We start from the raw sequence: 27,867 nt of genomic DNA, 5'->3' as shown, positions 1-27,867 counted from the left end.
CCACAATTTCGGTTATTCAGCCTATTTTGTTTTTACAACAGCATCTCAATACAGAAGTACTTTAAATAAAAATATACTGGATCTGTCCAAGCAGTTCCCAGTCTTAAAAGAGACCATGGGCTTTCTCAGTCTCTGAGGAGCTGTAGATCTCCTGGAGAGAGTTCCTTCTATTTTTTAAGAAGTGTTAAAATGCAGATCAGACTATTTGAGGACAGGAAGGAGATTCAGCTCAGGTTTAAAGAGGCTGATCAGCCCTATACTGTTGTCTCTGCCAGTCAGGGTAATAACACCTTGTACTTTCATACTCATGTGAAATTCATCCTGGCTACACCTAGAAGTATATCAAAGATACTTGTTTCCATAGAATCAGAAAATATTGTTGTAAAACACCCTTGGTTTTCAAATCTTTATAAAGTCCTGCGTGCTACTGCGTAAAGCCCTTTGGCCCTTGCAAAACTCTTTCTTCAGTGATTGAAATTAGAGAAATAAAGGTACACATCAGCCCCGCTTAGAGGAAGAGTAGCATTTTCTAATCCATTTAACATAATCCAATGGGTAATTCTCTTGATGGCTTTTATTCCTTCTAGGTCTAACAGACATCGAGACATTAAATACTCAGAATTCACCTGAAAGCAAATTTCCATTATCTCACCTTCCATCAGCTTCAGGTTTGGAAAGTGTTTTGGAAAGACATTAAAATGCACCCCATCTGGAGGGATGCTGCCCTCCCGAAGGCGCTGGTGGGGGTGTGTGACTGCCCTGCCATGGCTCATCCCACTGCCCAAAACCTCCCAACATGTGGGACAAGGACCAGGCAACCTGGGTCATCCGCAACAACCTGCGCTTAAATGATGCGGCCACTAGATGTCATTCCTTTTTCACTCAAATGTAGGTGAAAGTAGTATTTACCTGGCAGAATAAGGTCCCCCCTGCAAGCACTAGTGAGCCGGGGTGCACGTACTGCTGTGGTGGAAGTCCCATGGCGTGTGAGCAACACAACGCTGTAGGACACGCCGCTAGAAAACCCTCCTGAGAACAACCCCATGCTGGCAGGAGGAAGGACCACATGGGCCGAGACTTGTATCAGGCTCCTATGGCTCTTCACAACCACATGTATCATCCCGCAGGAGATATTTAACGACAACTTTACAGTACAGAGCTCGGCGCGTTCACTCCGGCAGACACGAAGCACGTGTGATGCTGTGAAACCCACCCCGTCCTCGCCCAGCAGCAACGCAGGCCCAGATCTCACATGGTGTTGGGTGCTCATTTTTCTCTGATTCAAGAGAGATTTAGTGCCTGCCTTTCTCTGAGAATCCAGGTTCAAGTCACTTCATCAGAACGCACTGGTGCTGCTTGGGAGCCGAGCACATCCCACCCACGAGCCTGGGTCCCAACGGCAACGGGAGGGAAGGACCCAGACCTCCAGTGGCCACAGAGCCCATCGGGGTCCATGGTGGCATAAACTGGGCTCTGGGGAACTTCCTTGAGTTCTGACACGTTTGTAGTTTGTAAGGGTATAACTAAGGGGAAACTCTGGTAATACTAAATATTTGCATACCTTTTAAGATGGAATGAAAATTCAGAATAATATAAATAATAAAAGCATTCCTCAGAGGATGTTCAGTGTCTTGAGCAAAATGCAGTTTGACTTTCTGTATTTTTAAAGATTTGGTATGAGTTTAAGATACACCATTTACTGCTCCCTGTTGACCCTCATACAAATATAGGCAGTGGATACACAATGATTTCTCACTTATCAGCATGTAAACCTCCGTACGGCTCCGTGGTTTCTAAAATTACCACATGTATTTCATGTGCTCTACATCTACGGATTGTGAAGGCTGGAAAGAACCAGACCACATCATTTCACCTTCCGTCTCTTCATTTTCACCTTAACCAGCTCTAAAAATTTATCATTTGCAGTCTCTTTATTTTGCCCCCTTATCCCCCAGTAATAGCAACTTGGAGCACACGAGAACAGAACAGAGAAACACCGTACTAATGTAAGAAAGATCTTTAACTGATTAAAACCAGCTGTACTGAAGAATGTCTATACGTTTACTGCCGGCACACACAAATACAGCTGTTAGAGCTATCAGTGAAGTACGAGTTTTACCAGATACCTGTAACCATTTAGAGTATTTACCGCTTCCTTGAAATCATATCCCAGCTACTAAAACCCCAAATCTCTGTTACTGCCCAGGTTGTCACTCATAAGTAATAACAACTCTGATACGTCTACAGCCAATTGCTGTGAAACAACCCTACCCTCTCTGGTGCAATCAGACATAGGCTGTTTGCCACATTATTTCAGCTCCTTTAGTACCTCAGCGAAATCGGTCGCCGAATAAGTCTTGCTAGTTCATGAGTCGTTCTTCTCTTCCTTTTTCCTTTTTCCCTCCTGTTTTCCCCCAAAAAGTCTTTCTTGCACAGTCATCTATGAAGTTCTTCCTATCTGCCAAACCAGCTAAGGGAGAGGACGGCTGTGATCACCCCGACTTCCCGCCACGCTGCCCGTCCCTGCCCCGCGGTGCCGAGGCACCGACACTTACGGTGCTGGTGGTGAATTCCGGCGGGTTGTCATTCACATCCGTCACTGTGATGATGGCCGTCGCCGTGTTGGAGAGACCGTAGTTAAGATTTCCTTCCATATCGGTGGCTTGAACAATGACTATGTACTGCTGAACTTTCTGGAAAAACAATAAAAACAGAAAGGATAAGAAACAGAAACGCATCCTGTAAAATAACTTGGTTTATTTTCCGTATACAAGTGCAATATTTAAGCAGACTAAGAAGTTAATTGGATTAAAAATGTTAGTAAAATAGACAGATAAAATTTTCTGTCGCATTTTTGAAGGGATTTCTGCACAGATTGGTGGCATCACCTGTTTTTATGGAAATAAAGATCTTATGGGCAAAATTCCTTGGTTGAAGCAGGCATTTTTTGTTCATTTTTAAGCATTTTCGGCAACATTAGTTTCTGTCTTCTGAAAGCCAGCAGAAATTTTGCTCATGTGTTTTCATTGAAAACATCTCTAAGAACATTATACCCCCAAAATTGACATCAGCGCTGCCTGGCCGCCCTCCAGCTCGTTCTGCTCACACACTCTGATGCCCACAAAGCATTTTGGTACTTAAAATACTCTCAGTGTTTCAATCCTTAGCCCAATCTTGGTAAATTAGAAGAATTTAAGTCTAGTATGAAAAGAAATAAAATATTCAATGCAATAAATAGATGTTCGGTGGAACTGATTTAAATTCCTGAGCACCCAAAACATCAGGGCCATGGGAGAGCCCGAAGGGTCCGACACCCAACAGGGGACACCAGGTTCTGTGGGAGAAGGTTGGTGCCAAGCCAAGGGCATCGCTCTGCTCTTGGGACACGCTGAGATGCTCCAGAGCAGCTCCGTTCCTCTGCCGGTGCTACCCGCGTGTGGAGAATGTCAAATGTCCTCTGAAATGTCAAAGGGCAAGAATTAGGTCAATTAGGTCTCTCTATTCCTACATAAACGTTCTTGAAGTGCCGCAACTGGCTTAATTCTTTAATGCTTCTGAGTTGCTAGAATAACAGAGATCTGAATTTTAGCTTTATCTTGATTCCAGGTCTTTTAATTGACAGATATTAACCTGCTAAATTGACAAGAAATCACACACCGGGATCCATCAGCACCTCGCAACTGGAATATATTATGGAAATGCACTTTCATTAGCTCTTGCTACCGTGTATAATAAAACATGAGGGAGAAACTATTGTTAGCCCTTGTTTTTCCTCACGCAAAAAAGTTGCCGTTCATTACTCCAGTTGTAAAGCGCTGGGTAATTGCAAAGCTGAAATGTCCTTATTAGTGAATGTACTTGCTATTTTAGATTTAGCTTCTCCTTCTTTATTCTCTCTCATAGACAACTTGGGAGGCTGACAGAAGTATTTCCTAACAGCCCAAATGCTTGTGAGCCAAATTAGGTTTAAATCATAGAAGGGGTAGGAAGACACTTAAAAAACCCCAGTGGCAATCAGATTCCAGAGACATTAGACAAGCAGGTTGGAGGCTCACACGAGAGACCCCGTTTCCATAGCGCACGTAAATGGCAAAGCCACCTCTAACGCTCCTCACCACAGTGAGACCGAGACATGGAATTCAGAGCATTTCTGATTTGATGGCGTCACTGTCCCGTGTTACTGTAAAAGCTTCAGCAGCGACTGCAGGAAAAAATAGATGTTCCTTCCTTCAGCGTCACCCCGGAGGACGACGGCTGGGGGGGCTGCTCTTTCGCCTTGGCTGTTTCCAGATGGGAAAATGTCCCTGGTGGCCCCGTCCTCCCTGGTGGCTCCCAGGCAAAGGCAGTCTCCGTCCGGGCCAACAGCAACCCTGAAACTTGTGACACCGGCTTTAACCTGAACCCCGAGAACGAACCGCAGACCTTGGGGAAGGTCACGCTCCGTCTGCGCCGCTCTCACTCACATTGGGACCTTATTCATACCCGCACGTCTCCCACCCCTCCGGCTCTTCTCTGGCTCGCTTTATGCGCTTCCGAACTAAAGCTTCCCCTGGAAAAATGAATCCTCTCATACAAGAGGAGGTAAGGGACTAGAAAGTCTAATTTAAAAGTTTTCTTAACTTCACGGTTTCGCTGCTTATTAAATTATAAATACTCTGATGACATATGCGTGTGTGTGTGTGTGTAATCACAGATTCTGTCTTATTAATCTCAGCTTTACAATGAAGTTTTTTTTATTTAACAAAGTGCCTTTCAGAGCATCATAGCACAGTGTTAATAAAAAACCCCGCACAAATTCAGAACACTAAATTAAAGACATTTAAAAGAAAGATTATATCAATCAGATAATACAAAGCCAAAAAAGAAAATGCGCAGAATTTAGTAACGTACAATTGTACCAGCCACAAAGAGCTGGGGCGTGAGGATGGGAGAGGGGAAGGAAGGCAAAGGGGCGCTGCAGAGAGCCCGAGCCCAGCGAGCAGACGTGAGGAATCGGCACGGATCTCGAAGGGATGGATGGACCGGGCAGGATCCTCACGGGAACAGACCCGTTTGAGATGGGGGCAGCGGAGGCAGCGGCGAGAGGGCAGCTGTGGGGGGAAACTTCTGAGCCATCACCGAAGCTGCGCTGATTTCCAGCGGCTGAAGACATCACTATCGTGTTTACAGCAAAATGTACAATCTGTCACGGGGAACGGCCGCGGCTGGCACGTAAAGTCACAAAAAAGGCAAATCCACACAAATGGAAGTCGTCTGGGACCGGTCACACCTTTGGGCACTGGGGTACCATCTACACCCAGTTCCATGGGGAAGGCTCCAGCGCGGGCACACGAGGGCGGTGCTTTCAAGTATCCAGTTTTAGTTTATAACTAATTCAATCTTCAGTAAGATTGGCCCCAGCAGATAACAAATTACTGACGATGTTTTTCTGTAGCTAACCTCTTTGCTTTTGTGTGTTAAGCTGATTTTATTGAACTATTCAATCAATTTTAATTTCAACATGTCCTTCCAATTTGTCACAACATCTCCAGGGGCATCTTAGTTTGTTGTCCTAATATTATTATTGTTACAGCTATTAAAAAAAAAAAAGAAGGCAGCTCCATGCCCCCAGGCACGAGAGACACTTTCATCATACTGAATAATTCTCATATACTCTTTCTTTACCAAAACGACATTTTAAATAGCACAGGGCAGAAACTACAGCATAGAGGTAACACAAAATGGTCCTAACCCAGAGAAATGAGCGAGTTACTCTGTGTTTGCTCTGATGGTGATGCTGTGGAACTAACAAAATGAGCCTCTGCCCTGAGGCAGAGGTCCAGACTAAAAACCCAGCCCCAGTGAAGCCCCTGGGAGGTCCCAGTGGCCAGTATTTGTAATAAATCTAACAAATCTTCATGCTAGAGGGAATTAAATGTGCTGCTTCTGCTTAAGCCAAGGAAAAAAAAAAAACCCTCAGATCTTGATAAGTGCAGAGCTTTTAGTCTGACCTAAAAACCAAGATGGGCTTTTGAAGGAAAAAATTATGAAGGAAAGAATAATTAAGGGAACTGTGGCAGATCTAATCTGTCAGCTCTTCTGTCAATCATCTGATACAGTCCCACAAAGAAATGCATCAGCTAAATTCCAGAAGATGAGAATGAGCTGAAGAATTTGGTTAAGCTAGTTAATGGGAAGTTGATCGAGCGCTTGGCTAGAAATCCAGCAGTGCCTTGTACGGAAAGAAGGAACAGCTTGAAAGAAGGGTAACCCGAGAATTAAATAACAGAAACAAGATGCGATTTAACAGCACAGAACACAAGATAATGCAACAGGGACCAACTTTTCTGGAAGCTGGTTTACCGGACACGAGCGGGGAAGACTGGCACCACGTCCCACCAGCTCCCTGAGCCAGGCACAAATGCCTCGGGCAGAGGCATAGTGTGCAGGATTAGCATTGCAGACACAATTTTAATTCCTGGTGCCGAGCCCCGCAGGCTCCTCGGGATGCTGAGCACAATCCAGGTCCCTGCAGTCACCGCCGAGCAGCCCAAGCTCCACCAGGTGCTGGTGGTGAAGAGCCCATCACCAGAGAAGAGCCTGGAAGAGCTTGGCTTGTTTAGGCTGGCAAAACGAAGGCTGATGGCAGATATGATTGCTGTCTATAAATACATCAGGAGGATAAACACTAGGAAGGCAAAGGAGCAATTTAAACTAAAGGACACTGTTGACACAAGAACAAATGGGTATAAACTGGCCATGAATAAATTTAGGCTGGAAATCAGTAGGTCCTTCACCGCTGAAGGAGTGAGATGCTGGAGCAATCTAATACAGGGCCTGGGGAGCTAAAACGTTCCAAAGAATGTATTAAATTAGGGATAAAATCCTTCTGGTCCAGGTAGAAATTATGACAAATTGAGCTAGAGCAGAAGTCAGATCTCTCAGCATTCTGTGTACTAACAACTTTTTAGGAGGAAAAAGAATAAAACCCCTTTCAGTCCAAATACCACAGTATGTTTGTGTGAAAATGGTTTAAGCTTTAACACCGATCGATATCACTGAACCCGCCCCTTCCATCGGCAAACACAAAGGAAGAGGCACCCCAAAGAAAATTACAGTTATTGCAAGTGGCTCTGCCCAGCGAGACACGGGCTGGAACGAGAAACATCGCCCTCAATCCCTGACCAAGCTGATCACGGGCTTGCCGAGAGGTCATAAATAAAACCAAACCGTATTCAGAGAGAGTCCAAAAGAACAAAGTATTTTAAAGTGAAATCCTAGGAACGAAGCGCTACCTGTGATCCCAATTTTCAAATGGGCAGGCATGGTATTTTTAGGAATACGGCTACTCCTGGTTCACACAGGCAGTTATTACAGATCGCACACGAGCTGGGTAACCGTGAATGCCACAGTCCAGAAATGCGGTAATTATGTGATTAAATTAATCTGCATTATGGACAAAGGGTTTGCAAAATTAGGACCTACATTTTTGAAGCCCTGTACAAATATTGTCCAATTAATTACCACTTCCTGAGAAATGTATGACTAGCTAATTTTAGCACCATGTCTGGTAAAGCAAATTAGGTTACCGGGATGGTGCTGTAGGATGAAAGTGTTGATGCAGGAGCTAGAAAATCTAAATCCTAATTCCTTCCATGGCTCTCCTCGTGTCTTCTTTATAGTTATGTGTTTTTCCATCTCCCCCCTACTTTTGTAATGTCAAGAAGAATATGGGATGTTGCTCTGGTTTTTTCCTAAACCATTTCTTTACATGCTAGTGAAGCTCTGATGTTCACTTTTTTTTGGTGTAAGACAGTTGATGGTGAACACACTAGGAATAGATACCAGAGCCAATAAAGCCGATCTGAAAACAAACTCACTCTCCCCAAACATCCACTTCACTCTAGCAGAAATACTTTTTCCAAAAAGATCGAAGTAGCCACCATTTAAACAAAGCTCACAGGCAGGCCCTGTAAAGCATTTAGCCCTTAATATTCCCTAATTAGCCACAGTTAAATATGAATACAGATTTCCAGACGAAAACCCTCTTCTGGGAGCTCAGTGAAGGCAGCAGCTCTCCAGAACCCCCCAGGATGGTGAGGGTGGTGATGAGTGACCTTCATCCAACTAACCAGAGCTGTGTGGAGCCTTTGGTAGAACTTGACCTTTCCATCCCTTACACTGAGCGCAGCATCACGTCGTGTACGCAGCACCCTCAGCAGACATCAAACCCCGGGCCCGTGAGTCTCAATGCACAACCTGCTGCTGCCTGGGCTAAAAAGATGTAGTTTTGCTCCATCTCGGTCTCTCCAGGCAGGTCCGGCTCCCATCCAAGGAGTTCCACGCTCCGGCCAGGAGAGGGCTATGACAAGGGAGGGGACCCCATTTTTAAAACGAACTGGGGTACTCAGTGCTGCACAACCACGAACAGTGAAGCAAAGAAGTTTATTTTCTCCATTTGGCTGGGGTTATAATGGCTTTTCTTTCCACTCCCCACCCGCAATCGTGTGGGCATGTTTGATTTTACAAGGTACCTGTGACCAGAGAGCTCCGGAGCAGGGGCAGTGCCTTGGTCTAACTCCATCCAGCGACACGCAGCTCACCCTCCTCAAACAGCCGCGCGTTAATTAAGCTGGCTTTCTTCCTAATCAAAGGTGTCGATGTGAAACATCCCAGCCTCTGACACGCAGGTCAGGCCCCGTGAACTCCCGTTACCATCTGTCCGACCCTCTCTGTCACCCAGACACTGAGAAAAGCCACGGTCCCACCACCATCCCACCGCTCTCCAAACCGCACTCCGTAGCCTGCTCCCACCTCTCCCCTGCCACGAAACCCAGGGCTGCAGCGCTGCCCAGGCCACCGCGTTTCATCCCGGTGGCACCGCACGGAGAGCCAAGGGTGGGAAAGCCGGCACAGGCCAAGGAAAACACCCGGGGAGATTTCCCTCTGCCATTCCCAAAGGATGAAGCCCCCCGGCGCCGCGGAACATCCCGGCACTCACTCCGCTCCCAGGCACGCCGTGCCCAGCCGGAGCCTGCGGAGGAGCAGGGAGAGGGGACTCCTCCTGCCACCCTCCCCACAGCCGAGGATCCCTGCCAGCAGCACGCACCGTGCGTGACTCCCAAAGAAGGGAAATATTTACTGGGGAGTCGGGTCACTCTGACTCACCGGCGTTTGCACCCCCGGCTGGAAGAGCTCTGCCACGGCTCTGCAGGAACCAACATACCACATGCCCTTTTTTTTTTTTTATTTTTTTTTTTCTCAAATCAAGTTCCAGAGGCCACAGACTAACCTCAGGACTTCCATTTGCCACTGCACCGGTATTGACAATCGGCCTGTGATAGCTTTCACCTGGCAGCCTGATTAACAACCAACAATTAAGCTTTTCCTAACGCTTTCCCTCTCAGCACCTGAGACCTGTGGGGTCTCTCACCTTATACCACTCATTTTTTTTTTTCCTCTTAAGCTACTGCACTTTAAGATAGTATTTTAATGTGTTACATTTTACACATTTTAACCCATTCAGAACCAGACACGCAACCAATCCTCCCAGCTCCTCCCAGGGTGGGCGCTGAGTCTCCCAGGCAGGTGTCCATGGGACCTGCTCCAGCTCAGCAGCTTTTTTCTCTTTTCTGTGGTGGCTTCCAAAAGCAAAACAGCGTCTGGTGGTGGGTACAACATCCAGCAACAGCGAACTGAGCTTTCCTGTGAAAGCATGAGGAAGTGCTTTAAAAGTTACCTAAAAGAAAGGGAGTATGATCTTTTTATCACGTGGAGGTTACAAAATCAAAGAGCGCCAGAAAGCCTTTCAGGAGTCTACTCTGTTTGGCCTCCTCGTGGTGTGAGACCGAATAGTTCAGTGGCTGTTGCTCCTGGCTGCCTTTTCTGTGTGTTATTCAGACAGTGAAAGTGGTGAAAGTGGAAACCTTTCCAAAGGACACGCTAGGTACAGAGAAGACCCCAACAGTCACGGCAAAAGCCCTCCAGCATCCTGGCTGTACCTCCCCGTCGCCCCCAGGCCAGGACATCCATGACCCAAACTGAGTTCCCACCACGATGCCACCGTGAGAGCCAGGATCGTGCTGAGCAGCGGGGCTACTGACTGAGCATCGCAGCTCAGGCAGCGAGTTGTCAGTGATACCAAGGGAAGCTTAGAAATATAAATCCCAAACACTAAAAAGCCCCCCCCAAAAAACAGAAACAACCCCCCAGCAGACAAATAACTGAAAATGGTAACACAGACCAGGGATCCTGGTGGATCATTTTCATGGTTTTCTTAATGCTGGGTGCTAGCAACACTGCACAGGAAGGGCTGCATTAGAATCATAGAATGGTTCAGGTTAGAAGGAACCTTAAAGATCATCTTGTTTCAACCCCCCCTGCCCTGGGCAGGGACACCTCCCACCACACCAGGTTGCTCCAAGCCCCCTCCAACCTGGCCTTGAACCCCTCCAGGGATGGGGCAGCCACAGCTTCTCTGGGCAACCTGGGCCAGGCTCTCACCACCCTCACAGCAAAGAACTTCTTCCCCACATCTCATCTCCATCTCCCCTCTTTCAGTGTCAAACCCTTCCCCCTCCTCCTATGGCTCCCCTCCCTCATCAAGAGTCCCCCCCAGCTTTCCTGGAGCCTCTTTAGGGACTGGACAGGAACAGAGATGCTTTTGAGCTTAATATGCTGCAAATACATTCATCTGAAAAATATATGTATTTCTGAGTGAGTTTTATTTCTGAGGGATCAGACACTGAGCCTGGGCTTGAACAAACACCCAAGCTGAACCCCCACGGCGGTAGAACACGGGAGGAATATCAATGCAGCCACTCCTGCCCAAGGAAAGGGACCTGCTGGAAAATAACATCCACAAGAGCAGTCAACTGACCCAAACCCACCCTCAGAGGGTTTGCCAGGCTCTGACCCCCGGGGGCCACCACTTCTGGAAACAGCCTGTTCTGAAGTATGCTGTATATACAAGGTTAATAGCCAAGGAGAGTCCGTTTAACCCCATGCTTGTTCTAGACTTCCAGTTGCAAAGGATGGGGATTAGAGGTCAGAAAATGTTTTATCTGACATTTGAGCACAGACATTTGGCAAAACTTGAATGTAGTTGGCTGAAAAACTTTTAAGCCCAAAGAATTTTTTTCATATCTGAAATAGTGCTTTAAAATTGTCCTCACTCTTTATTCTCTTCTATATTTACGACTGACAGTATTTTCCAGTTTTGGCAAGTTTTGTAACATGTACATAACATTTATTGGCATTTTTGGGGCTTTTTTTTGACTGAGCCTTGGCAAATAAAACACCAAGCCTGGAGGCAAACAGAAAATAAGGACTGGGCTGTTTTCAGAAGATAAGTTTGAAAAGAACAGCACCACAAAAAGAGGCCAGTGTTCTATAGTGGTTTTTTTCTAGTCTAAAAATGTTTTATGTACCGATGCTGCCATGAGGGACCTAATAGATTTCCACGCCTCAAGGAGCCCCATAAAGGCATTTGGGTTGTGCACAGTCTGTTGAAGCTGTTCAGGCACTACGGACTGACTTCAAAATTATTATCAGAATTATTATCAAAATTGTGATCAGAAACTCCATTGTAACAGTGTCTCTGTCCTTGGATAGTATCGACTTTCCTGCTTAGAAAGACTGTCAGTTAATGAGCTTCTCATACGGTTCTCATTTAATGCCAAAATTAGAATCACAGAATCCTTAGAAATGGGTTACATCTCACTCTTCAGTGATCCAAACCCCAGATCAGACATCAGACCACAAGGAAGCAGGAGAGAAATAAGGAAAAAGAATTATATTCTTCTGATTGTCACCACTGATATTCATGCAAGGGGGTGGCACTGAGCTGGTACGAGCTACAAATAAATTTCATTAAAAAAAAAAGAGATATGACGAATATCTTGGATAAGGCATTTTGATTCCGACTGCAGCCACCGAGTCGGTGCCAAGACAGAGCAGGGCTGTGATTACGGCTGCAGCTTGGAAGACCTGGACTTCGTTTGCATTTTCCCAAACACTCCCCAAGTGACCTTTAGTAGGTCATTTAATTTTTCCGTGCCTCAAAAGAAATTGAAAATAACACTTCAGAACGAAATGAAAACACTTCCTTATCTCACAGTGATATTGTGAGAATAAAAACCCATTAGTTTGCTGAAGGCCTCGGATGAGTCCGGCTGCAGAAGCGCCCACCTCCAGCACCTTCCCTCCGGTGCCACCGCAGAAGGTGGCACCTGCTGCATCCCGGCAGAAACCAGGCGCTGCTTTCAATTCCCATCGGTATTTTGCAGGATTTATGCCCCGGAGACGCCAGGTCAACTCGCAAAGCACGTAAAAGGAGACCTGAGGAATACGCCTTCTAGCTTTTGGCCGAGACAGTTTTTGTAAAACCATGAAATTACACTCGGCTTTTCCTGGGCAGGGAGAGAGGAGCAATCGCTCAGTGTCTGGGTGGTCACACAGCCACCGTGGCTGCAGAGCGCTGCCCGCCGGTGAATACGCCAGCATTAAACTGATGCTGCTCCCAGTTTGTGTCTGCCACTTCCCGACAAAAGGAGTGAGTGCTGAGACAGAAAAAAAACAAAAACCTCAGGCAGACCAAGAGAAGGGAAAATAAACAACAACCTGAGAAACATTTCTGAAAACAAAAAATGATCTTCTTTGGACTTGGGCAAACCGAATTCTTCCTGTAGCGTGTAACTTCTTGGCAATTACCCAAAGGCCAGGCTTTGGGAAAAAAAATATATCCTAGTTATGTCCATTGCACTCTTATAATCCACAAAACCTTCTTCTGTCAAATGCTGCCAGAGCAATTTAATAAACAGGGAGAATGCCTTAATGTATTCTGAAACCTGAAAACCACCCATCATTAGCCCCACATGCTGTTTTCCTACTTTCTCTGCTTTAAGCCATTTAGCTGCTACAGCTGTTTTTCTTGTAAGTCTGACTTCTGTTTTTATCAGCATGATTTGTTTTCTGGTATATCTCGCTTGATTAAAAAGAGGAAGAAAAACCTTTCACGATTCAGGTATAACTGCCACCTTCTTTAGGCTCTGTCAGGCTGGAAGCTTGAAAGAGATCATCACGAAGATCAGTGTAGGTGAATAAATATTCATAATATTGCTCATAATTTATACTTGGTCTCATTTTTGCAGATAGGCTTGAATTTCCACGCTCATGACACCGCTGCTACAGTCAGACCTTTTGATTCTTAGGAGCATGAGGTTTTCTAAATCCTATCAATGCAGCAGTTAAAAAAAACCAAAATCAATGTAATATATTCAACATAATATATTCAAACCACTTTCTCTAATCCTAAAAGTATACACACGGTGTGTACAACACAAGGATCCTGGCTTTTAAAATTGATGGCAGTCAGGAGCACAACACAAGTCCTGGGAATCTGTACTGTGTTGACCCTGCATGGTCTGGATAAAATAGACTAATTTGGCGTCATTCGTTATTCATTGCCAAAAATTATTTTAAGAAAATAGCTTGGCTGAGTCCTTGCTAGCAGGGTATCATATCTGCCTTCACCACTAAGAACTGAAGGGAACATCCAAACAGTGAAGGAACAGGTTATAGTCAGAAAAGCAGCTGATTTAATTAAATTTGGCAGAATGAAAGGTTAGCGGAAAACAGTCAAATAACTGTGAAGAGATTAATGCGAGATGCTCCCCATTGTATTTCCCTTAAGAGCTGTTTTACCAGGTATGGGAAGGGTCACGTTGTGTCGATTTGCTGAGAAAGTGACTGACAGAATTACTGGAAAAGAAACTCAGTTTGGTTGTGAAGTCGGAAATACTGATGGCAGCTTCTGTCAAAACCAGCCCTGCCTGCGGACGGCTTTGGCTCCTGGCTTTCACGGGGGCTGTGCTCTTCCAGGAGCTGTAGACAGATACTCCAGCCACGATCAGCTGGGCAGGTCACGTCAGCCTAGACTCATCTGACCCACGACATGAAACAAAGACATTTGAACGACGACGAGATTTGACCTTGTAGGTTTTGCACGTATTAATAACATCAAGGATGTAACGTGCAAGAAATAAAAACATGCAGTTGATTGAACAGTTGATTGTTGTACCGTGTCTTGGTGTAGGAGAAGAAGGGATGTCCAGGGAAGCGGTGGCGTCACCATCCCTGGAGGGATTTAAAAGCTGGGCAGATGCGGTGCTGAGGGACATGGGTTAGTGGAAACTTGGCAGAGCTGGGTTAATGGTTGGACTCGATGATCTTAAAGGCCTTTTCCAACCAAAACGATTCTTTGATTCTGTGATTCTGATTCAGACTGAATCTGATGGAAAAACCACGCAAGTCCAGAGCAAAACACAGTAATAAAGTTTGCGATAACTTACCGAAGGCAACACAGCAACAATCCCTTAGGTGGTACAAATCACTCGCTGAGCAAGAGCTAGGATTAATGGAGGCTAAAAAGCTATACTTTTTGGAATGAGGCATCTCAGCTGTTTTTTAGAAGCTAATGATCCTAATGTTCTTATGTAAATGTATTAGATAAATACAAAAGAAAGATTTTTTTATTAAAAATTGTATTAATGGATTTTAGTGAAGTCACGAATGGATTACGTGTACTTTTACAAAACGAAGGCCGCCAAAATAAAGAAATTTTCACAGAGAGCAGTCTTAATAGCGCAGAGCTTCCTGCAGAGCTTGCTGATGCTCTCAGCACTCACTGCTCTCTGGGGCACAACATTTGGGAAATGAGAAACAGAGAGAACCCAGGAAAATATCGATTGCTATATTGAGCAATTGTGGGTTTGCAGTAGAGAGTGGCTGCAGGGCATCTGGACAGACTCAGCTTTGGTGATGATGTCTGCATCTTTGGGGTTCTGTTGCGCCCAAAGACTCGGCAGAGAAACCCTGCAATGAGGTCTCAGACCCAAGCTCCTGCCGCTTTCCCGACAGCTGATGAAGGCTGCGATGGCAGCTCCAGGGCAGCCCAGCTTCAGCGGGACTTCACCGCCCTCCACGGCGTGTTTTCTGCTTTGGGGAGTGAAGACCTGTACAACTCAATATCCTGCCTGCTCAGAAGGGTTCACGCAAGAGATAAAACGGGGGAAGTGAGGAACCGGAACAAACGGCTTCACGATAAACTGAAAAACTGCTGATAAACTAAATGACTGAGAAGCCGGGCTGGCAGAGTGCCACCGCCAGACTTCGCTGTGATGAGCAGGGACGTTTTCCTTCCCATATTGGGCCTGTCAGCCTCAATCAGATCTCCGTGAGCGGAGACGCAGTATGTCCAGGTGAGACTACAGAAAGAGCAATCATTATCATCCAGGAAACAAACCGCTCAATGTCAATGGCATGAGGAGAAGGCCTGGTCAGAATAGGTTTTTATAAAGTCCTCCAGAAGCGTATTGATATACAATGTGTGAAATTTAAAGGCCGTGTTTATAAATTTGAAAGAGGAAGGAATGGACTGAGAAGGATTTTCGATAATCCTAAAGTGTCCCAGCTGTACAGGGAGACCTTTGGCAGGGTGACCTGGGTCCTGCCTTGTGGGTCTGTAAGATGAGGATGGAGCAGTAGCCATAAGCCATTTCAATAATTGAAGGCAGAATTCAATTTTCTCAGATCAGGGCCTTAATCAAGCAGCATTTAATTTCTATGCTTTCTGTCATCTAAAGGATGCATGGGATCTTTGCGAGTGTCAAAGGCCTTTAAGTGACCAGGAGCAGCTTCCATCTTTCCAGGGGAAATTTTATGAAGACCCCCTTGACAACCTCCCAGGTTCCTGTAACAAAGAACTAGCTTCCCATCGCCACAAGGTATGAAAGAGGAACTCGCCAACCATCTTTATGTGATGAAATGTAACACTCACAGTTATAAAATGGGAGGAAAGTAGCTGTTCCTTGGCTATTAGCTCCAAGAGGGAGCTTCAGCATTTCAGTTCTCTCCAATTCTGGCTACCTTTCCTCTTAAAAAACATTTACGTATGGAAGAGCTGAATGTCCTATGAGAAGCAAAATGACCCTGAATTTAGTAGCCTACATTATAAAATACTCAAAAGTAACAGACTGAAATGAAAAATCGCAAAGCATAATTCTGCCAAGATAATTAATCCTTGTTAACCCGTGACCTGATCATATATGATGCTGCTCTGACGAGCCTACTGAAATGCTATAAATAATGCCGACATATTTTATTTTCTTTGTAGGCATAAATATTGACAAATTCATACTCATTAAACTTCTGTGAGCTGGGAATTATCCCCATTTGAGAAATGGGGAACAGCCAGAGGAATTAACACTATTTTTGCGGAGGCATTCATCAGTTTGGGAGACCGGTTTGAGATGCCGAATAGAGTTTTAAGCCTTCTTTATGCACAGAAGCAAAGCTATATTGATCAAATTCATATTGGCAACGTTAGCTCTTTCCCCTCCACCCTCAGCTGAGACCTATTTCTATGTGCAAGAAAATCCTTTTAATTAGAAGCAACAGTTTCCTGAGCAGAATTATTTACCGCAGAAAGAAACTCTGTGCCGCTGTAACTAGGCTGACTGTAAGTTCTGGGCAGCGATTCATCGGTTTATACTGGGTGACAGAACTAGCCCAGCAAAACGTAACTGCAGAATAAGGATGCAGGTACATAACCAATTATTCTGAGACAATCCAGGGTATGGATTTCCAGTCCCTCCCCACAGGATCTGCCTCCTCGCCCCCCTCCACCCGCAGTCAGCCTGGGGTGCCTCCCCCAGCTCTAGCCACCAGGCGCCTGCTCCAATCTGTTCAGGCAAATGTTGGTTGCAAATGACAGTCCTCATTCCAGCACTGATACTTCCTGCCAACTAGAAAGGAAAGGGTACGTTGTGGAATGAAGAATCCCTCAAAACTAAGTATTTTTGCTTTGTTTGTGATGCGGAACTCAAATGCAACCATCTCAGCTGTCCGCCCCACGCTCTATAATCTCAGCTCCCTGTCCAACACAAGGGAAACATCCCAAAACATCAACAGAATTTTCTTCGGAATTTAGTTTAACGTCTTACCCGTGTAGCAGTGTACCAGAAGGGGCTGGTGAGATTCTGAGTTTAATGCTCTCCTGAATACTGGTGAGACTTGCACTTTTGGAGAAGAAAATGAGTATTTACCCAACTCCTACAGCAGTCCATGATGCTAAACTTCTGTAGAGCTTCTCACCTCAGGTTCTGGAGGTGGTGTATAAACTTTCACTGAGTAAATGTCATATGTTTGTTGCTTTATTTCCTCCCCTTCCCAGACAAAACTGTGCTGTGACAGTAGGACTAGAAGCTGAGGTACTCCATTGCAAGAAGCTGGCTGTAAGACCAGGCTCCACGTGGACCTGGTGGGACCATCCTCCTCAGACAGGACGTGAAGGTGTTTGGGACTGGTCCTTGGCCTCTCCTAAGAAGCAGCTGGAGGCTGTGCTAAGTATGTGTCAAGATTTTTGTGAGATGGATTAACTCCCTGTGGGCAATAAGGTGAGATCATGAAATGTATTTAATTTTATCATAAGCTACACTCGCATTTGTGTCCCAGAGGAGAAAAGGTTTTATCTCATCCCAGTAACAGCAGTGTTTACCTCGCTCTCGGTTAATGGGAGCTGTATGGATTTTTTATTTCCTTTTTCTCGTAGCAAATGTCAGAACAATCCAGGTTTAGAAATGTATTGTCTGAGAGCAGAAACAAAGTGCTAACTCCAACCAGCGGTAACAGGTCCTTACTTTGAGTCCTTGAGGTCTCTAACTAAAGCATGAGCCCACGGAGTCACTGATTGGGAGGACAGACCTTGCCCCCACGAAGCCAGCCCTGTCACTGTGAAGGGGCAGAAGTGGAAAACACTTGTCCTGGTATCGCTGATGACGTGAGCCAAGGGGGTGAGATGGATGAGGAGCATCTCCTCGGGCAGTTTGCTTCATGGTGTACATAGAATGGAGCCCGCCATCCTCAGCCGGTGGAGCGGATGGACAGGGAATGCCCATCGTAAGAGACCTTCCTCTCTGCCCTGGGAAGCCACGGTGGCCAACCAGATCCCTGGCCACCTCCCGGGGCACACGGCAAGCGCGGAGTCAGGGATTTATGGCTTTGCCTTGGGAGCAGCAGGTGGGGTTTGGGAGGGTCTGCACATTTGCCTAATGTTATTTTTCAGAATCTTTTTTCAAGTGGAAGGGGATGTTCAACCCCAGGTGCCCAGCGCTGTGTCCTGAGGCTGCGTGTGCAGCACGCGGCAGAATCGGGCCTCGGTATTTTTATAAAAGGGATAAAAGCAAACAAATAAAATCAACAGATGGAAATCCTCAGATGGAAGGGGACACACTGGTTATTTATTTAAAGAGCTGCTAAGGTCTAATGGAAATTTTCAAGAAGCGTTCCATTTAGAACTAGCAGAGGTTTATTTAGCCCATATTTTCTGTTTGTTTTCAATCATTTTTCATAGCAAAGAACATTTGCTACCAGTGCTCATTCCTAGCATCTTCAATTGTGCATTCCCCAGCACTACCCTGGTTGCCACGGAGACAACTTGAGATGCCACAAAAAACAGCACAGCTCTTCTGGTGTGGAAGCAGTGCACCGAGAAACAGCCCTTGGAAACACCAGATCCTCCAGCCCTTGTACACAGGCGTGGAAAATGGGTGAGATCTACAGGATATATAATGTGCTGGACCCTGAGTCTAAACTAAGCAGCTCCCCAGAGTTCATTCCCTGTTGCCGGCTGCTTTTCAAGCTGCACAAAAGCCATGAACCCTATTACTCTAGACTCGATGCCAAAGAACATTTTCTACCTGGATTTGAATAATGTGAATATATTAATTAAAGTTGATAATGGCTGATAATGATTTCCATCAGCAGTAGAATGTTGCTATATTTATCATTATCTATGAGATTCTCATACCCAACGGTAATTTATACAAAGAAGGCTTGAAGTAACGTGACTTGCCAACTTAACAACTTCTCTGAGAACACCTTTAAAGTCACAGAACATTGTTTTCTCAGACGACGAGTCCATTTCTCACTATGTGAAGGAAAGCAAAGAGAGGAGATCAAGACCCCCAGGTTTTGCTTTGAGCAGCCTACCCTTGCAAAGGAGTTGATTCTGAGACTGGCCGCAGCACTGGCAAGAATCTGAGAACAATTCAGCATTTGCATTTATTATGGACGTTGCTTTCAGAACTCTGCCGTGGTTTGCAGACAGAAGTAGGGCTTAAAGTAAAGGGAGATGGGGAGAAGGAGAACTGTGCCTTGGTCCTTTCTAAAATCTACTAGGAGAATCCACCAGGAGATACTTCTGAGGCTGGGGGAACTGGACCCCAGCTTCCCTGGCCTGAGCAGAGGGGGTCTTTTGGGGTAAAAAGTCCTCACAGCCTCCCCTCGGACCTCCCCTGAGGCTGCATTCAGGGGTTCTCTGAAATGGGAGCTCTGGCAGCAAGAATTTAGAAACATCTGGCAAAAGCCAGAGAGGATGCAGCAGGAAGAAGGCTGGAAGATGTCTTCTGTGACCCAGCTCTCGGGCTGGAAGCGTGGGAAAGGACTGGACCTTCCCTCAAGGGGGCAAAGAAGGGATGATGGATCCCACTAAGGAATCACCCAAATCCTCACACGGTGGTGGATCACAAAGGTCTTCAACCCAGTGGGGTAGAATTGGTGGGATTGCCCCGGTACTATCCCGATCTGGATGCAGGAAGCGCTTCTGCTGCTGCTGTGCCTGGGCTCAGCGGGGCTCCTGGAGGGACAGCCCCTCCGAGAAGAAAAATTAGAGAGTCAGGCACTGAACGTCAGCCAGTAACTGTGCTTCCCTGGCACTATAACCTAAAACCAACTAAACTATATCTCACTTTAAAAATTCTTTTTCACTAGATATAGACATGCAACTGAGAAGTCTGGAAAAAATCTCAAAATAAGCATTTCCTACAAAATAGGTCTTAGTGATATAAAATTTATAAAATATGAATTCATAAAATATGCAAAAAAGATTCACTTCTAGCTCATATGGACAGAACTCAGAACCATCAGGAACTGAAAAAGAGGTCAAAAGAGACTGCAAAATAAAATAGGAAAAAAACCACCCGGGAACCCGAAAATCTCTCAAAGCTGATGACATAACTGCTCTGGGTTTCAGCAGACCTAGACTCAAAGACAGAACAACAGGAATCTTCTTAAATATTTGTTGTTAAGGTAAATCTAAAATGATTGTCTAGCACAATGTTAATTACATTGTACAGCAATCAAAACAGAGACGCTGAGTCTAATGAATCCCTACTCTCACCTTTGGAACAGAACTGGAGTGTCTTGTTCACCTCCTTATTAGCCCATAAATATTCTAATTAGGAAGCAACTCCAGATGAATAGGATTAGCAATAAGGACATTTTAGACTAGGTACACAAGAGATACTCAAAACTCTCATGTCTTATCTAAGGCTCTCCTGACATTTATAATCATGTAGAAACGCTAAATTTACATAGCTCTGCCTAATTAGACATGGTTGCAATTATGTTTGTGGGCTTCCTTTTTTTCCTGCCCAAGTATAACTTACACTGTCAAAACAGGAAGCAGGAACTGAATAGAAGCTCAGCAAGAAATAAAAGTATTTTCTGCTATTTATTTTTTGCTGGTTTAATTTGAAATTCGTATTTCAGAGGCATTTTTTTTTTTTTTTTTTTCAGATCCCAGGCAAGAACTGGCTGTTATGGATCCAAGTCCAGATCACCGCTGCTTTAGATGTAAAAATGTGCTGTTTTCAGATCGGCAGCATCTCAAGAGCAGGCACTGAAGCAGGCCAAATTCGGCGCAAGGTGACACTCGCTCTGCCTGCAGTCACCGGGTCGTCCCCGCGCTTGATGGGAGCAGGAGACAAAGGAACTCGTTTCCTTCCAGCTCCCTGAAATTCTCACCCTGCCCCATGCATTTTGCCGACTGCCCCGTGGCGTTGGGTTCCAGTCCCTCCCCCAGGCCTGAATCTGGCATTTCTGAAGTAATTCTGTGTTTGCCTGCCTTGGCCTTCAGAAAGATGGCGAGAAGCAGGCAATCCATCAAGCAGTATTTTCTGTGTGGCAAATGCTGGCATTATTGGGCAGGGATGTGATAAATGATGTGTGCGTTATAATAACCGAATTTCAATACATTGTCTTTGGTGTCTATAATAACAGATAGAGTTCTTTCACCTTAGCTCAAGCATAAATCAAAGTAAGTGATATGCACCCAATTCGACACGCTTACAAATCTCTGGTTCAGAACTAAACCGTAGTGATGAGAACTCACCGGTGCCGGCAGCCGCGGTCAGGGCCGGCGGAGATGGCCATACCTACGGATAAACCCTCGGGATCGGGGTATTAGCAAACTCCCAGGGCAAACAGCCACAAATCTATTTTATTGACTGCTTAAGGTCTAGCTCTCTCTACTCCTAAATACTTTGTTTATTAGAAAAACAGCATCTTATTTGACTCCCATGTCACGTTCCAGGCTCCATGCAAATGAGGCCGGCAGTTACGGAGCCCGCGGAAGCCAGGCTTCCTGGTGGCAAAGGGCAGCGGCTCTAGGCACAGCGGTATTTAAGAATACCTTCCTAATAAGGACTCGGGAGGAACGAGGGAACCACCAAAGAACGGTATAGAAAACCTCCTGTTTACAGCTTCACTGCCTGGAACGTGGGAGAGGTGGAGAGACAACAGTTCTGCTCGTGCAGGTTTGTAAAAGCCAAAATAAATCAATTAAGAAACCAAGCATCCTCCTTCAGCAAACTGAAGAAAAGCGGATCATGCAGCAAAGTGACCCCCGTGAGCACCCTCAGACTGTCCGACGTGTGCATTGGACACGGCAACATCCACCAAGTCACCCCCAAACCGGCTGAAACCCAAAGCCCAGCCGCAGCCTTCCAGGGGGTTTCACTCCCGGGCTCCCCCGAGCTTTGAAGAGCTGGCAGGTTTCTCAAAATCCGCGTGAAATAAATGCAACGTTCTGCTCCTGAAAGGCCGTAACCGGCGCGTTTTCACGCCTGCTTTCCTATCGAGCCTTCTGATCAGTTGTATCAGTGGAGATAGCTGGGTCCGAAAGCTCTCGATGACAGCCCGAGGAGCTGAAACCGGATCAATAACCATACACACACCATTCCCACCCCCTGCTATATTTAAGATCAATCGATATGCATAAACGACTAGCGCCAGGCACATCTGCACTAGTCTAGCACATAATCAACTTTGTCTTGTCTCAGCTTAATATAATTTTCCACCATATTAGCAGTCTTTATGATATCCTGTCTGTTCAAATAGGTGTAATTCAGGATCACTACATAGTTCAATTGGATTATTTGAGTGGCAGAGAGACCCACACTCACACTGATCCGCTCCTCAGCCCCAGCCTCTCCCCACCCCGCGGCGGTTGGGATTACAGCCGCGGTGAAAGTGTTCGCAAGGCGGTGACATTGGAGGCCACAGCCGGCTTCTACCCATCCCTCTGGCAGGAAAATTGATGTGTGTGTGTGTATACGTGTACTTAACAGACTGGGAAAAGAAATGAACTAACTTATCAAATGCCACGCTGAAGCATCCATTAAAAATTGCACACACTTTTAATGACTTGGGTGAGGGTTGCTGTTGCATAAATTTATTTAACGTTAATGTCCCTTGTTTGCTGTAAATTTCACACTGTGAAATTACCAGGGCAATTCTAATGGAGCTGAAGCCTCCAGCTGCACTCCATGATAAAGGAGGAAGTAATTATGGATTCCTCCGGGAAGCCAAGGAAAGTCAAAGATCTCCTTCGAAACTGCTCCCAGCTGAGCTGCTCGTCGGCGGGCTCCGAGGTGCGGCGCCGGGGAAGCAGAACGAGCGGGGCAGCGGGGCTGACGGCGGCTCCGCCACCGACTGACATTTAATTTGGAAGGATTGAAAGCTGGTGTCTGCAACAGCTTCTGCCAAGAAACGTATGAACAGTCAAGACAGAGCACGGAAGTGGTTTTTATGTTCCAAGTTAGGATGATACTGTGTAATTTTACATCTAATCGCCTAGTGCGAGACATAACCACCAAACACAGCTCCAAGAGCTCGTGCCTGAAGCTCTGACAGGCGCCCGTATGATGAGAGGATGCTGAACCACGCGGGTTGTTCCGTCTACAATGGCATTTTCTACATCCCTTTCAGCCCAGAGCTTATAGCCTTGGCCAGAGTTCACATCAAGAGTGGAAAAAGAATAAAGAATAGTAACTGCAGAAACTCTTCTCATGATGCACAGAAGATAGAGAGCTTCAGCCTCTTCCTTCAGCTGCAACATCCCAGCTACACTTCACCCATACTTGACTTCTCTCCAAACAACCGCCAGTGTTCCCACTTTTCATGGGATCTCAGTTTTCCTTCTTCAACATAAGACATCCTGCACCACCATAACCATTCATTTATTAACCAGATTTGATTGTTTTCAAGGCTGCTGATGTCCAACCACCAGAGACAGCAAGCCCTAGCCTAGTTTCAGTGAGAAGATGCTCCAGAACCCGATGCTTTGTGCTACCAACCTCCTTAACCCTCCATCCCTGCCAACGCCTCTTCCTCCCCTTTCTGTTTTACCCCCTCCCTTGTCTCTCCCCATTCCTGCAGAGGCAGAAGGCTGCAGGACAGATGTTTCTCCCTTCTTCTCCATTCCTCCACACCACTCTGGGCTGCCCAGCCCACCGGTGCTCCCCCCGCCGCGGGAGAGCCCAGCCCTGCCGCCTCCCCACCATCACACTCCTCGCCGGGCCGGCAGCATCCTCCCTTCGGGATTCAGACCCAGTAACGAGGGACCCAGTAATTGCTCAGACTGCACCTCAGTACCGATAAACCAACTCACTCCTGCTAAGGAAAGCAGAGAAATGTAAGAAAAAAACTCACCTAATGGAAGAGACAGGCAGTATTTATTCAGTCGCTCCCTGTGCGTCACTCACAATAACGTGCTGCAGTGTTCTTCAGGCTTGTTTCCCAAGAACAAATATAATTCTTATTTATAATGCAACAAAGGATAAAGCAGGTTTCCTGATCCTGATAAGTGACTCTGTGATTATTTCTTCAATAAAAAACATCATATCTTTCAGATTATTCTTTCAGGTTTTATTCTGGGTTGGAACAGAGAAGGCACAGACGAGCGTCTCTGTGCCTGGAGTCACTTGGTTTATTTTCTCATTTATAAGAGCCAGGGACCGGCTGGAGAACACTTCAGCGGCGCTTAAGGACTTTTGAACACCGGGTTGAACTTTGCGGACCGGACCGGCAGCGGCACACAGCCAACGCGGGGCCGCGGGGACCGCCACCGTTGATCAGGTAATCGCATCCTGCGGGACAATAAGGCGCCGGCTCGGGGCGTTATCACCACGGATCCCGGCATCGCGCTCCCCCCCCAGAACAGCAATCGCCGGGTTTGCAGAATAAGCAGCGAACTGAGATGCCACGGGGCAGCCTGTCAGCAACACGCCTGTACGGCGCATCAGCATCCTCCAGACGTCGCCTTCCTGCACCCAGAGGGGGTGAGAAATGCTAAATCTAAGTAATCACCTGCTTGGACTTTCTACTTACATTCAAATTTCTCTAAGAAAAAAACATACCATATTATTTACTTTGTCTCCTTCTAAGGTAGCTGTCACCACACGATTCCGAAACACCAAACATACTAAGAATGGGATTATCTGTGTCAAAATGTCCCATTGAAATTCAGACACCTCCTTCTCACAGTCTGTGCGATCCCACCAAGCAAACAGGGCCTGGACCTCTTTGGAAAAAATCCCCCAACAGATTCTGTGTTTATGTAATGATGTATTTCTTTAGGGCCACTCCAAACAGATACAGCTGGTTGGACTTGAAAATAACTGCATGTGAAAACACAAACAATAATTTATGTAACCTCAACTGAGTTTTTGCAAGATGTTTTGAAGCATTTTCCCCGAGCGCTGCCCTGCACACCTGGTTATGAAGTGTGTCATTTAGCCCACCTTATCTCCTACGGAGGTTGCAAGAAGAGCCCCGTGCCCCCCTCCAAACCCGCCCCGCTGCAGCAGCGGGGGCAGCACAGTGACACAAAATCCGACCTGCCAGTCCCCCCTCGGAGATGCTAATCCCGCGGGCAACGGTCACTCCCAGTTACAGTAACGGGCTCTTATTGCAAAGAGTGGCATTAGCTTTCAGAAGAACATCCCTAAACACCCATTTTGATACGGTCGGCTGACGGCAGTGGCAGGAACCATATAGAGAGCTGAAGGGGCCCGAGGACGAAAACTGGTGGAGAATATTATGACAAAGTGGTTTTTCATCAGAAGATGCTAAGAGTGAAACCGCTCCCAAGGAAGGGCAGACAAAACCTCTCCCTCTCTTGGAATTCATTTTTTACAGTGCAAAGTAGTCCCTTTTTAAATGGTTTTAATGGTTTGAGATAACTTTGACAAAAATTGATCTTTTAAAATGTCAAACATCATTTTAGAAGATCGATATCAATGTGACATTTTTGCAGCTATTAAAATAAAAAGGTTGATTCTCTCCAGATTTTTTTTCTGATTGGCAATTACAATTTAAAAAATTCATTACATTGTCCTAATCTGGGGTTGGAAACTCTTGTGGGGCATTTCCTGCCTAATCAGGATCATCTACATAAATGATTGCTGATGCTTCAATTTCTACTCAGACGGATACAGCTGGGAGATTCTCCAGCTCTCGAGTCGGGGATTCTCAGAAACGTCGCCGTGGCCAAAGGAGCTGCGGGTGGGCCACCCACCCAAGGGTCCATCCAATGTCCTGCAGGTTTTCCTGCTCGTCAAGCTCTTTTCCCAGCACTGGAGAGGTTGGCTCATGGAAAGCCAGTTTAGATAGGGGTATACGCGGCGCTGTTGAAGCCAGGCAGTCGCTCCTGCCTCTCCAGCACACGCTGACAGAAGCTGCCTCCGCTCCTCACCCGCAGGGCAGATTTTCGGATAGCGAGGAGGACGGGTAACCCTCTCAGATCTTCTCTTTGTGCTCAAATACGCATTCATTCAAACCGCATCTCGCTGCTGATTTACAAGCAAATGCTGTTCATTACCTTTTCTGTCAAACATCATGTCTTCTGATATCAAACAACAAGGCGGGGAAAAATGCACATAATTTACAAATCTAATAACGCATTTCCCATCACGCTCCTCTGCATTGCCATGGCCACAAAAAGATGGAATCAGCCAAGATGAAAGCATTTTCAGGGCTGAAGTTTAATGGCTAAAATAATTGCAGAAACATACACATCTCCAAAACAAACCACTTCCAGCATGAATAATGCGTGGAGTATCCTCTTATCTACTACTTCACTTCACCTCGGTACAAGCTCCCTTGTGAGCAAAATACAGTCGCTATATCGCAGGGTATTCCAAGCGCTGCAGCTCGCTCTGGCGGGGCCAGCTCCGCTCCGCTGCAAACAAACTGCAGAGTCTGCACAGAGTTAAAGAGAGGAGGAGGATGCTCTTTATCTCCCTGAAATTCCCCTTCAGAAGGTGAAAACAACACTTCCTAAGCAGGTATTTTATGTGGCATATGCTTGGGTGGTATCAAACCCTCCCTTTAGGAAAAACAGATACTACCAGAAAGGCTTTACCAATTCCACAAGAGTCACTCGCTGTTGATTTACAGACCCTGATTCCCATCCTCGGGCAAATCAGCCTGGCCAGTTTACCCCTGCCAGAGCACCTGCCCAACCCTTTAACCATTAAAACAAGATTTTTCCTTATAAACGGAGATGAAGCCCACGTTGGTATGAATGTGAAACTGCAATCTATTTATTTTTCAGAGCGCTGTATAAATTAAGACGGAAAGGCCAACTTACTGAATGTCTGGAGAGTATGAGTCACCACATTTTTATCCAATTAGTTCCCCTTCTAAATTTTAGCCATCAGATTTGAGGTCACTTAGTATGTGACCTGTTTACTTTAACTGAAAACTACATTTATTTTTCTAGAAAGGCATTTGGAACAGAAAGCATTTTAAGTGAAAAAAAATGAATAGCTTGAATAAAACATCATTGTACTGACACATACTCTACTTAATGAGGATTTCTCACACTAAATTCCTATTTTTTAAATTGGAATAACAGAACAACAATGAAAGGAAAATATTTAGCCTAAAAATTATGAGAAAAAATGGTGAGGTTACCATGACAAAAGAACAAACCGCCTCATGTCCGCTACTACAAACTCCTGGAGGCTTTAACATGCCATTCTGGGGAAAATACCGTGCCTGCCCACGACACCTCGCTGGCCTCATCCCAGAGACACAACCTCCAGCAGCTGGAGAATATCCCAAACCTCGGTACCTGACACTGTGATTATTTATGGCCCGTCTAGTGATGCTTGGAAGTGTCCAACAAGAACAGTCCTTCCCGTCAAAGAGCCACCTTCTGCCACCTTTTGGGATACTAATTAGTGCAGAACTCAAGGAATTAGACAGCATTCGTGGTGCGGAATAGCAAACTCCCATGTTTTTGTCCCTGTGCACACATGTCTGTCTTTGGAAGTATTTTATCTCCAGCAACTCCATACTCTGCCATCCTGACACGGTTCCAAAGCTCTGAGGAGATGCACTATAAGACAGTAGATATATCACCATTTTAATTATACTTCACAGCACACAGTAGCGTCTCCATTGTTTACAACGATCACTTTCCATTTGAAGAATACTTTAAGAATACAAGACTCTCTATCTGGTCTTTTGATGTTACATCCCTTTGCATTTAAGCTGCCTTTTTCTTATGCTCTGTTAAGAGAAGTAGCTGCTGCAGAGTGAAACGTCCTGTGAACTCATTCGTGCTCCAGCAAATGTGCCTATGATAATATTTTAGTAAGAAATGTAGCCAAAGATGCTTACAGGAATGGGCTGTGTTATTAAAAAAATACTACTAGGTCTAGGAATAAAGAGTTAACAAAGCCTCTCTTTAAAATGCTA

General features: G+C 45.7%; 1 protein-coding gene across 1 annotated transcript in view; it reads right to left on the bottom strand.

Moving 5' to 3' along the window:
- CDH4 (cadherin 4) overlaps positions 1–27,867 on the bottom strand; it is a 433,033-nt gene that overhangs the window by 36,798 nt on the left and 368,368 nt on the right. Inside the window, exon 8 of the mRNA XM_074157675.1 lies at positions 2,556–2,693. Within this exon, the coding sequence (XP_074013776.1) occupies positions 2,556–2,693 (138 nt within the window). The remainder of the gene's footprint in view (positions 1–2,555; positions 2,694–27,867) is intronic.

Source organism: Numenius arquata, chromosome 12, assembly GCF_964106895.1.
Source record: "Numenius arquata chromosome 12, bNumArq3.hap1.1, whole genome shotgun sequence".
In the NCBI taxonomy this organism is placed as follows: domain Eukaryota; kingdom Metazoa; phylum Chordata; class Aves; order Charadriiformes; family Scolopacidae; genus Numenius; species Numenius arquata.
Note: the sequence above shows the minus strand (reverse complement) of the source record. Positions and strands in the feature narration are given on the sequence as shown.